The sequence below is a fragment of the Chelonoidis abingdonii genome, chromosome 9, assembly GCF_003597395.2.
Source record: "Chelonoidis abingdonii isolate Lonesome George chromosome 9, CheloAbing_2.0, whole genome shotgun sequence".
In the NCBI taxonomy this organism is placed as follows: domain Eukaryota; kingdom Metazoa; phylum Chordata; order Testudines; family Testudinidae; genus Chelonoidis; species Chelonoidis abingdonii.
In genome coordinates, this window is record NC_133777.1 from 65,559,749 (window position 1) to 65,572,826 (window position 13,078).

The 13,078-nt window shown below is 39.9% G+C and overlaps 1 protein-coding gene across 2 annotated transcripts in view; it reads left to right on the top strand.

Moving 5' to 3' along the window:
* SLC12A1 (solute carrier family 12 member 1) overlaps positions 1-12,619 on the top strand; it is a 65,568-nt gene extending 52,949 nt beyond the window's left edge. For both annotated transcript variants that reach the window (XM_032762889.1, XM_032762896.1), the window contains exons 22-26: positions 446-557; positions 4,178-4,264; positions 6,961-7,096; positions 9,994-10,061; positions 12,129-12,619. In XM_032762889.1, the coding sequence (XP_032618780.1) occupies positions 446-557; positions 4,178-4,264; positions 6,961-7,096; positions 9,994-10,061; positions 12,129-12,264 (539 nt within the window). In that variant the 3' untranslated portion in view covers positions 12,265-12,619. The remainder of the gene's footprint in view (positions 1-445; positions 558-4,177; positions 4,265-6,960; positions 7,097-9,993; positions 10,062-12,128) is intronic.
* The last annotated feature ends 459 nt before the right edge of the window (positions 12,620-13,078 follow it).

Sequence of the window (13,078 nt, forward strand, 5' to 3'; positions counted from 1 at the left end):
GGGATTTATATAAAATGATAACACTTACATTATGTAGGTTATTTTTTACATGGCTTAAATATTTTCAGATAAATTTGTGTATATCACAACGAAGAAAAGGAGAAGGCTTTATTTTTAACACAGGCACCAATTTTCGTTTTTCTGGGTAGGTGCTCCACCCCTGCTCTGCCCCGAGTCTCTGCCCCCACTTTGCCCCTTCTCCAAAGGCCCCATCCTTGCTTTGTCTCTTCCTGCCCCACTTTGCCCCTTCGCCCCAGGCCCCACCCTTGCTCCACCTCTTCTTGCTCCTGCTCCACCCCCTCACCCCAGAGCCTCCTGCCCACGCCGAACAGTTATTTTTTCCCATGAGTGCTCCAGCACCTGAGCACTCACAGAGTCACTGCCTATGATTTTTACCACACAAGATACTCATTTGATCTTCTTGTGATTTAATATGTTTGTCCAGGTTTGACACTCCTAATTCCCTATATTCTGACTATGAGGAAAAAGTGGAAGGATTGTAAATTAAGGATCTTCACTGGAGGAAAGATCAACCGGATCGAAGATGAGAAACTAGCGTAAATTTACCTATTTTCCCCACTACTGTTTAAAATGTTTTGATTGCTTATAAATATTATTTGTATATAGTCTCCTCTAGTAGTAACCTTAGCATTTCTGAGCAGGTCCAGCTAGCTTTATTTTGAACAGTAATAAAAGTATATTTCATATAGAGATGTCTAGCATTTGACAAGGGCCTTAAGGGTCATTAATCTTAAATATAAATGATGACTAGCATAGGAAGATCACACCCCACATATTCTCTCCCTAATTGGTCATGTTCCCTCCTTAGAGAATGACACTCTTAAATCTGTAATGGGAAAATCATTGTGTTTTATAGGGTCGACATGATCTTGACTAGTTAACAAGTGAAACTGCATACGAAGCCTCCTAGATGCATATGCCATAGACCAGTGGTTTTCCAGCTTTTTTTCTGGCGATCCACTTGAAGAAAATTGTTGATGCCCATGACCCAACGGAGCTGGGCATGAGGGGTTTAGGGAGTGGGAGGGGACTCAGGGCTGCAGGGGTGAGGGCTGCAGGGTGGGGCCAAGAGTTAGGGGTTTAGAGTATGGGAGAGGGTTCTGGGCTGGTGCAGGGGGATGGGGTGCGGGAGGGGGGTTAGGGCTCTGGATGCAGGCTGTTGAGTGGGGCCAGGGATGAGGTGTTTGGGGTGCAGGAGGAGACTCTGGGTTGCAGGGGGGGGGGGCTCAGGGCTGGGGCAGTGGATTGGGATGTGGGGTTGGGGTGTGGGCTCACCTCCAGCAGCTCCGGGTCAGTGGCAGGCTTCCCGCCTGTCCTGTCACCACGGACCACACTGTGCCCGAGAAGCGGCCAGCAGCAGGTCCAGCTCTGAGGTAAAGGCGCACAAGTGGCTCCGTGTGGCTCTTGCCCGCAGGCACGGCCCCCCCGCCCTGGCCAATGGGAGTGCAAAGCTGGTGCTCAGGGCAGTGGCTGCGCACGGAGCCCTATTTCCCCCCGTCTAGGAGCCAGACTTGCTCCTGGCTGCTTCCAGGATGCAGCGCGGTGTCAGAACAGGTAGGGACTACTAGTTATTACTGGTTGGCTGCCAGGGTCCCTGAGTGCTGAGCAAGACAGTACTGGGTTGTGACCCAAAGTTTGAAAACCACTGCTATAGACAGACAGCCCACAAAAATGTGATTTGCAAGTGCAAACTTTTAAGAGCTGAAAACAAGTCATTTAGTTTTAAAACTTTCTAGACCTCTGAGCTATAGTCTGCTTTCCATCCATGTGCAAAAGAAAGTTGCTAATGTAAGCTCATTATAATCATCATTTATATAACACCATTCTTTCCAAAGCAGCCAATTTGGAATGGAATTCAGTAACTGTTTAACACAACAGAGCATCACTAGGCAACTGGTTAGGACAGGAAGTGAAGAATAACTATCCAATTATCACTACAAGGGGAATTTAAGCAGGGAGGATATAATTGCATGACTTGGAAATTAGCCATGACAAGGCTGCTCTGTGTTTGGTTGCATTCTCTTATGAGGACTTGAATAGCTGACATTCCACAAGGGCATGGATGAACTTCCATGGAGTGGGGCTGTGAAACCTCTCTCCCCATTGTGGCACTGAGCTCTGTAGATCCTGCCAAGCTTCCCACATCTGTGTAAAAAAGGCTAGATAAGTATCTGTGGAGGGTATTCCAATCATTGAGTTGGTATAAACCATGCAGAATGGCTCTGTAGTTTCTCTGCTGCCTGAAAGGAAGGATTCCTTTCCCCCAGGGCCACCATGCAATGTCTAGTCTAGCTACTCAGACTAGCAATTGGCTTCTGGATTTTGACCTTCCACAGAAAACAATCAATTTCATTTAGAGCGGAAGCAAGATGTTTTGGCTTCATTATGGGTATGTCAGAACTTAGTAGCTTTACTAATCAATGGGCAGACACAGGTATTTTTATTGCCACCACTGTTTCTACAAATGCCAGGACTCAATGCTCAAGCTGATCAGTGCAATCTCTGTGGTCAATAACGTCTTTAATGACTACCATTTTATCATTGACAAGTCCCCTGACCTAGTCTGTGTGGACAACTGACATTGCAGACTCAACATGAGTTTACCTCATTCTCTATACCCATACCCAGGTAAGATTAACTTGGAGGCAAATTGGTCATTCTATTCCTTTTGACCTTAAATACAGGGACATCATCATTTGAAACAAAATCCTTGGTGTATGCCCATTTAATCTGTGAATCCAGAGATGCAAGTAACCTGGGCATCCTCCTCATTTATCAAACACTAAAAGCTTTCCAAAGGAGCTGAAAGAGACATTGCCTGACATGGTGATAAAGTTTAAAAGATTTATCATCTGAGGAGACTCCACATCAAAACAGACAACAATTTTGATACTATACCACAAACCAAACTCTCCACTTTAGCTAACCTCTGCACCCACCTCCAACAGCCAGCCATACCTTGGACTAGATGTAGACATAAGCTGCAAGAAATGCTCCTCCTCAATCCTGTTCAGATAACTTTCTCTTTCAAGTGAAAATGAAATCTCTCCTCTTAGGCAAGAAGAAATCACCACAATGATCTGCCCTAGGAAACTCTTGGATCCTTCCAAATTCCAGAAATCAGTTATAGAAAAGAAAGCAAGGAACCTAGAAAGTGAATCACTACAACCACTCCCTGACTACTACTGTAGAAGTAGCCAATTTCAGAACCAAATGCAAAACCAATATCTGACTTGGCTAACCCTCAAACACAGTGCACACAAATAAAACCTGTAAAATAAGCAAGCTATTTCTCCTACAGACTGGAAAGGAAGAAATGGAGATAGATATATACGTTGTTTTTCTATTTTTAATTTTTTGGAAAGTGCTCAGATACTATAGTAGTGGAACCACATGAGTGCACAGATTGATGAAATTCCAGATACTACTTATCAAGCCTGTGGGCCAAATTCTCCTCTCCAATCGGTACAATTGTGCGGTATTTATTCAATGCACATAAATTCCGTTGATAACTCTGATGACAGAGGTCTGTACTGTTGACTGGAAAAGAGAATTCTCTCCTATTTTTTTGTATAGGACAGATCTTTCAGAATTTAATCTTTTAAAATATTTGATCAAAGAACCAATGTTTCCCCTAAAGTGTAAACATACTTCCCTCTGTCTGCTGCCTCTGCTTTCTGTATCTTTATGCAATTCCCACAGATCTTCCGCTAGGTAATTTAGGGCTGGTCTACTCTACAAAATTAGGTCAGCTTAACTACCTTGCTCAGGGCTGTGAAAAATTACATGTGAAATAATTAGCAGTAAAGCCAACCTAACCCCTGAATTCTTCCATCAACCCAGCTACTGCCTCTCAGAGAGGTTGATTTACTACAGTGACAGAAGAACCCTTCCATCACTGTAGTAAGTGTCTACCCTTCAGTGCTACAGTGGCATTGTAGCGTTTCCAGTATAGCCAGATCCCTAGTTTATAGTTGATCTATACAATTCTGTAATTGAAAACAGAAACACTAACTAAAGCATTTCAGATAAATTCACTTGTCATATAGTTAAAGTTAAAATACTAGATGATTGCTTTTGATGACTTAACTCATTTACTCTTTGATCTGAGGTACTTAAAAATGCAGTGATGAAGTGTTCTTCCCTTTGTTTTCAGGATGACTTCACTTCTAAGCAAATTCAGAATAAAATATGCTGATATTAAGATCATTGGCAACATCAATATGAAACCCAGCAAAGAGAGGTAAGAAACATTTCCAAAACCCATTATTTCACTGCAGTTCTTTATCTGGGAGATGTTTCTTTTATACTGATTATAAAAAATTATCAAAGGATGAACTCAAGAGCACTAAAAAAAAAAGTCTTTTAAAAATCACTATACAAAGGTTGATACTACAAACAGCCCTCCACTTTATGTTGTAATGATAAGACTTTATTTTAATACAAAGACTAATTAGAGACCCACAGTTATGAGCCACTGAATTTAACAGGGATCATTTTATAATTGCTTTTCATATCTGTCTTTGTTTCCATGGCCTTGACTTCATCATGCTATTCATCAGATTTCACTGCAGCTCTTGAAGACTTATCTTCCCCTCTGACTCAGACTTTCAGAGTCCCCTGGGTTTTACCTCGCCCAGGCATTCAGTAGCTTACCATCTTGCAGGCCAAACACACACACTGCTCCTTTCCCTAGAGAAGGACATTACCGCTGTCTCCTATCACTCAAATATAATGAAGGCATAACACATTTTTTTTAAAAGCTTATTCTCTAGATAAGACAAGTGAGGACTGAAGAATGGGTAATATTCAAAAAATTCCATCTCTGAGTGCTTTGGCCAGAGATATTCTGAGACCTATGCCAGCATTAAACATTTTGCTGTCTTTGACAAACTAGAAAACTACTGGCCCTCACAGCCACTTCACATTTTCTAGCCTTCTATTTTGCTGCCTTAGATGACCACCCCTCTGTTGCCTGCAGGGTAGTAGAAATCCTGTATTTCAGAACCTGTTGTAGCTAATCCCCATTCAGCAGGTAAACGTGCCTCTTCTCTTCTAAAACAAACCACTACCTCTAGATTTCTATTGAACCTTCCCCAAAGTGAGTAGACTCTGTAAGTCCTCCTTCAAACTCAAGCTAAGTCCCAACTTTCCCAAGGTAAATCTCTCCTAAATAGAGCATTTCCTCACCAATACTCACAGAAGGATATACCTCCCCCTATCAGAATCCAGTACAAAATCTCTTCTTGTTCTTCAAGGTCCTCTGTGAAATTTCAGTTTACTCATACCTCCTTCTGCCCTCCAGCCTATTATCCATGCTTCTCTGATACCATACTTCTTTCTTTCTGTTCCACACACCCATCATCTTGGACTTCAGGTATAACCATGGGGAAATCACTTAATCTCACTGTACCTTCATTTCTCTATTTGTAAAATGGTGCTAACAATACTTAATTTGTTTCATTACTGCTTATACAATCACTGGATGGGAGACAATATAGAAATGCAGAGTATTATACTCTTATGAACTTATAAAGTATTTACTATTTGATAACTATATTTCTGAAAAATCAGCAAAGCTAGTTAAATTATTCATACCCTTTCTGATTCCACAGTCAGTATTTTCTTCTTAATTATACCCAGAATGGTGAAGAGCATTATTCTTTTCTTCTTTCCCATGTTAACTGAGTAATGATCTTCCAAAAGTATATTTGCAAAGGAATCAAACAGAAATACATTTGGCATTCACATGAGCAAATGCATTTGAAAGCTCAGCATTATTTATAACACAAAATAAATGTATATCATGACTGGACACCTGCAATAGTGTCATATTTCTCCCTTAACCTGTGTGAATATCCCCTTGATTTTATTAAGAGATGTGCACATGGATTACAGGCAGGAATAAGCTCTGAAATTGCTGCTGAAAATGATAAAATTATCTATATAGATCAGCCTGCGAGTACAGTAGTAACAAAATACCTCATAGTTGTTTATGAATTTATTTTTCCAACTCCCCTGCAAGATAGGAGGTATTATTAACCCTATTTTACATATGGGAACTGAGGCACAGAGAAACTGAGGTATGTTCAAAGTCACACAGAAAATCTATAGCAGAGTTAGGAACAGAACCAAGATCCCTCAGTCCCACTCCAGAGTCTTAGGTGTAAAACTTCTTTCCACCTGTCATTAGGGTAAACGTACACAGACTAGCTATTAATTGAATTAAAGCTGTATACTGTTCAGGTAACTTCTAACACTACAAAACTCTGAAAAATATTTATGCGTGTTCAGTGGTGGCATAATGTCCTGCATTCTTCATTAAACATAGACCTTGTCTACACTAGAACTTACTTTGGTATAATTTACGTCACTCAGGGCTTTGAATAATCCACACCCCTGAGCAATGTAAGTTACACCGACCTAAGCACTGGTGTAGACAGGAGAGTTTCTCCTGTTGACATAGCTACAGCCTCTCATGGAAGGTGGCATAATTAAGCTGAAGGGAGAGCTCACTCCTGTCAGCTTAAAGCATCTTCACCAGAAGCGCAATGGCAGCGCAGCTGCTGCAGCAGCTGCACTGCTATAGTGCTTCTAGTGTAGATGCAGCCTTAGTAACTAATACTTTCCAGTTTGGGCTTACAATGAAAACATTTCAGCATCTTAAATAGGCTATGTTACAAGGACATTCATGCTTGCTGTAAATTCATTGTAGAGATAGTGGGCCAAAAGTAGCTCTTAGTTATACCTATGTAAACTCATTTTAGTGGGGGTTGCACAGATGTATCTGAGGGCACAATTTGGCCCCAAATGTTTAAAGATGTTGCATGTCATTCAGCTGCAATTCTGCAGTCAGTAGGGACCTGCCTTACCGAAATCATCTGTGAAATAATGAGTTAGTACCCTGCTGGGAGGCCTCTTTCATAATTCTTGTTTCAGCTGGAAATTCTTTGAAGAGATGATTGAACCATATCGCCTCCATGAAAGCTGCAAAGATTTAACAACTGCTGAGAAATTAAAGAGAGAGACTCCATGGAAAATTACAGATGCAGAGCTGGAAGCATTCAAGGAGAAGGTAAATCTTTCCCTAACTTTATTATATATTGCTGACTAGCTAGCTAAAGAAACTAGGGAACAAATCTGAAATATCAGCTAAGAATTTGATATATATATATGTTAACTATGTGTCAGCATTTGATTTTTTAAGAACTGGGTTTGTATTGTATATATCATAAGAAAAGTTATTTTTCCTTCGTACAAAGATCTGGAGAAGACTATCTAGAGTACTCAGTGTGGCTTTAAACGTTTACCTCTGCAGCTATACACTCATTCAGGGAAGGCCAAGAGCAGGATTGTTACATGAAGCAAAAGAATGGAGGGTTTTAGCTACGAGGGCTGGCTGAAGAGATGAGACGATACATTTGGAGGAGAAGAACGAACTTATTGAAGTATTTAGAGAAGAACCTAAACTGGAACTTTAGATCTGGACACCCGTAAACTTGGGAAACTGTATTATCCAAATCCAGACTTTGTGCCTTGGGCTCTTAGTTATTAACATAAGACCCAAATGATTGAATAAAAACCTATTTGAACCAATAAGCAACATGAAACTGCAGGGCCACTCATAGAAATAAGAATAGCAACAACAAAGTTTAGGTTTATTGCATGGAGTTTTTTTTCCCCCTCATCCTCAGGGGTTACTCAAAAGTTGGAATTCTCTGACCACGATTAGAACCAGGATTAAAATTAGAGAGGAAAATAATAGTAGTTATTCGGGTACCAGTGGTACTTTAAGGTATCATACATGGGATTAAATGCTTAACTAAATTATCGTGATTCTTATTCATTATACACAGGATTAAACTGAGGGCAAGATTTCAAATTGAGATGGAATATTCCTTAAAAACAGATTGATATGAACCATAGTTTATTCATTTTTCCTTTCTCTAGAGTACTGGACAGGTGTATTAGGATGAGGAGGATATATCAAACTCCTTGTAGGTGAAATTCACACCTGTACAGATATCCCAACTTAAAACCTAGTAGGCTTTAGGCACCAATTGACATTAGTCTTCCGTGTTCTTTTCTTCTCTATTATGTGTGTTGTGTTTTGGAAGCCTTTGGAAACTTAGTCTGATTTTGATATAATCCTAGTTGAACCTCAATACTCTTTATATATTATGATCATTCCTCTAGAAAGTTTTAGTAAAATGAATAACCTTTGCTAGGCTGCAAGGTGGCTTATTTATTTACATAATTTTTCACACAACGCACAGTCAACCTGTGGAACTCCTTGCCAGAGGATGTTCTGAAGGCCAAGATTATAACAGGGTTCAAAAAAGAACTAGATAAGTTCATCAAGGATAGGTCCAGCAATGGCTATTAGCCAGAATGGGCAGGGATGGTGTCCCAAGCCTCTGTTTGCCAGAAGCTGGGAATGGGCAACAAGGAATGGATCTGTTCTATTCATTCCCTCTGGGGCACTTGGCATTGGCTACTGTCAGAAGACAGGATACTGGGGGCTAGGTGGATCTTTGGTCTGACTCAGTATGACCGTTCTTATGTTCTTATATATTCTTATTTTTATACTCATTGAGATGGCACCTGTGCACGTGACAAATTAAATGTAGTAACAAATAAAAATGCAACTACAGACAGCAGTTTCCCCAAACATCTATAATAAGTAATCTACTGCCATAATCCACAGTCAAAGAAGTATACGACAGCCATAATCCATTGTCAAATATTTGACCAAAATAACCCATGGCTTCTCAAGCTCTGGTATGTTACCACTGTGACATACACGGATACAATCTAGACTAATGAGCACCTGTGTCTCACCTGCCCTGCAACCCTGGATGCCTTGCTGAAGGAGTTCCCACCTGGGCTGCTCACAAACAGCCTGCCAGCATGCAAGTCACACTCGAGTGTCTGTGTAAAACTGCAGCCTGTCATCCACACTTGGGTTATACTCTGGCTCTCCCTAGCCTTGGTTATACTGCAGAGTGACTCCAACATACCCTCAGTCTTAGATTCCTCCCAGAAATGTATGTCCTGTACTGCCCCGCCGCCTCTTGGAGAATACAGTTATATTAAGCCTGTTATTTCTTTAATAGAAATAATATGCACACAACTTGCCACCCCAACGGAGTTTCCCAGACACTTCAGTTTAAACACAATGGATTAGATACAACAATAAAACAAGTTTATTAACTACAGAGAGATACATTTTAAGTGAATGCAAGTAATGAGGCATAAAAGTCAGAAATGGTTACAAGAGAAATAAAGATAAAACACTACTGGTGCCTAATTTAACAAACTATTTTAAATTCAAAGCAAATTTTCTCACCACATGCTTTCAGCAGTTGTACTGACCAAATGTCGTAGGTCAAGATCCCTTCTCTCAGAGTCCAACAAAAACTTCCTCTGTTGCTTCAGGTGCAGTGAATGTGATGGGCAAGGAGAGAGAGAGAGGTGTCCCTAGGGGCACTTATCTCCCCTATTTATAGTTTCATTCCCCTTCTTGAAAAACATTTCCAGCTGAGTAACAGCAGACAAAAAGTCTATGTGGAAGGATGTTCCCTGCTTTTTCCTCATCTGATTGAGCTTCTTTTGTTTCCCTTCCTGCTTGATGACTCTGTTTACTGCTTAAATGCAAATTAAGCAGAGCACCCATTCCTTTGTTTAAGATAGACCTGTTTGCCAACCTCAGTTTGGAACATGTGTTAATAACACCATCCAGTGGAATCTTATAATTTTGCACGCAATGTTGCCACACATATTTTATCAGGATGATACTGATCAGCAAATGATGAGTTTTTGAAAGATACCTTAGAAGGCATACTTTGTACAAAGATTATTACAATAGTATGTAGGGTGTGAATACAGGGGTACATTCTGTCTCAAACACATAGAGTAATTTCCACACCCAGGAAACTGTATTGTCTAATGGAATCTAATTTTTCCCCCCAGAGTTACCGTCAGGTCCGTTTGAATGAACTCTTACAGGAACACTCTAGGGCTGCTGATCTCATTGTCCTGTAAGTTGCACAATTTTAACTCAGAAAATAAATAAGTTAACCTGTATATTGGTTTTTTTTTTGATACAAGCAACAGAAAGATGTATAAGCAGCAGAGAATCCTGTGGCACCTTATAGACTAACAGACGTTTTGGAGCGTGAGCTTTCGTGGGTGAATACCCACTTCGTCAGACGCAGGACGAAGATGTATGTTAATTCACTCAAAGTGAAATTCACTTCTGTCCAGAGGTCCAGCACAAGGGCTATGTATCATTTAAGTCCCTTTTGAGCTTATTTTGAGGACTTTTGTGGGACTTAAACAGCGCACAAGCCTCATGTTGGTTCTCTGGATGAAGCAGAAGCTCACTCATAGTTAACAGTTCTTTGCATCTTTTAAAATGAGGTTCTACTCTGAAAAAAATTATATGAAAATGGCATCTTCCTACCCAACAAATTTACTCTCTGCATATTCAGAGTTGTATCTGCTTACTATCGTGGCAAAAATAATTCTCTTACTATTGTTAACATTGCAAAGTCAACTGATATCAGAGAGAGAGACACAGAGAGAGAGAGAGAATTCTTCTTTTGGTTTATGCATCATAACCAGAATTGTTAGCTAGGTTCAAATTGCAGGACCAATCTGTTTTTCCCACGGAAAACCCAGTGAACACAATGGAATTTACTCCTGAAGGCATTCTGCACCTAAAAATTAAAAATTCTGAGCACAATATTTTAAAATTCTGCACATTTTATTTGCAAAATAAATATGGAGGCTCCAACATGGCACTGAGCAGCTCAGGCCACTGGCTGCACTGAGGTAGGAGATCACTGTGCAGCTCCCCTCACCCCAGACATGGACTCAGTGGTGAGGCTGCACCCAACCCTGACACAGAGCAAGGACTGGGCCTGCCCCAGAAACAGGGATCCTTCCCCTGCAGCTGAGAAGTGATGGGTACAGGAGGCAGGAGTAGGGGGAGAGTTTGCAGAGCTTCCTGCAGCTGGGGGAGAAATCTGGGGCTAGGTCTGACGCAGCCCCAGAAGCTGTGCAGGGGAAAAGGAAGTCCCATCCTCCCCAGCCCAGCCAGGACTAGCAGCTGAGCCCGATGCAGGGTAGGGAGCCATCTTCCCCAGTCCCACCCCCTGCACTACAGTGATTTACCTCTCTGCCGCTCTTGTGACTTCCCTTTGCTTCCCCATCAGAAAGTCATATTTCTGCGGGGAAGCAAAGAAGTCTGCAGGGGACATAAATTTTGCGTGTGTGCACTGGCACAGAATTCCCCTAGAGAAGGAACTGCACAGGTTTTACTCGGGGTGTAATTTGGATTGAAGAATCTTTAGGTGAGGTTCTAAGAATCAGAAATATGTACTTTTAGGGTCCAGGTTGATGATTGTGCAGGAATGGCAATTAGAAAAAATGCTTACTTGTGAATTTGACAAATAGAATGACCAATACACATGGAACCATGAAGCTATTTTTAAGAGAGCCACTTTTTAGAGCAGAACCACACTTTAAGTGCTTGAATAAGCTTCAGATACCATTTTGTTTTGATAAGCCTCTCTGATTCTGCTACTAACACAATCTCCTGGAGGCAGAAACTGCATTTGCAGTATACAGTATATGGAAAATTACTCTTTACTGTACAACCCAGATCTCTCGGGAATAAACAATCATAAAATAATTTAGAGCAGACCTTGATTGATACACAGCAGATGGAATGTATGACTTATCAGTTTTATATTTTCTCCCCTCTGATTCTTATCAAGCTAGATATATAACTAATTTCTGATTTTTATTACCCTAATCCTGCAAACACTTAACTTTACTATCATGACCAGCCCCATTGATTTCATTGGGATTACTCACATTAGTAAAACTAAATACATATGTTAAGTGATTCAGGATCAGGGCCTAAGAGAAACCCCATATATTATAAGATGGACATTTTGAATGTTCATGCTTAGGCTGTGTGATTGTTTTAAGTAGATTGGTTATAGTTTTCTAGTCAAGATAGTATTTATTGAAAAGCATATTATCAGGGTTACCCTATATTTTTAGCATTAATGTTACTCCTCTTTTTACTTCAACAGGAGCTTGCCAGTGGCAAGAAAAGGAGTAGTGTCTGATCACCTGTATATGGCTTGGTTAGAAATTCTCTCAAAGAACCTGCCTCCAATCTTACTGGTCAGGGGCAACCACAAAAATGTACTAACTTTTTACTCCTAGAAAAATATAAATACCTAGAACACAGTATGTTTGATTTCAACACAGGTATTTTTAAAGACAAAGCCATACTAAAGAGACATTATTGAGTAGTTTAGCCCAAAATTTTATCTACTGATGGAGAATGTTCTCCAAATCATAAATATCCTGTTTTAAAAAAACAACTATGTGCCACATATCTGTCACCAAAATTTAAAAAGCTACTATCTATATAGAATCTAAAATGCTTTGGGCTTTGTTACTGAAGAGCCAATTAACAGGAGGGGCAGAAATTATTCAAACAAACATTATTTTCGGAACTGTGCTGACATCGCTGCTGATAGCTATACATGAAGGAGAATGACAATAACATCAACCCATATTGACAATATCTCTAAAGTTTCACTGCATTTGACTAAAAATGATAATTTAATGTAATATATATATATCTTAAAATAGTCTGTTTAAGCTGCGTTTCCCAATTATATCATTTTTTAAATTACTGACTATATAAAAATGTACTATATCCAAACGCATATGCTGTCTCTTTGAATGTATGCATCTGTTTTAGACATCTACCAAATATATTTCCCAAGTTACTCAGAAGACATTATTTGCAAACAGTTTCTAACCAACTAGCTGAGAAACAGAGAAGTTAGATTTATGGAAAATTAGTTCTAAATTATAACAGCTGATCATGAATTTTCAAACTATTGTATGCAACCAAATTAAATGTATAATTGCAATAATCACATATGGTTATGAAATAGATTTCAAAGTGAAGTTAATGAAATACTAAAGTAACATTCTGTTAAGATTTGTTATCAACATTGTGGTT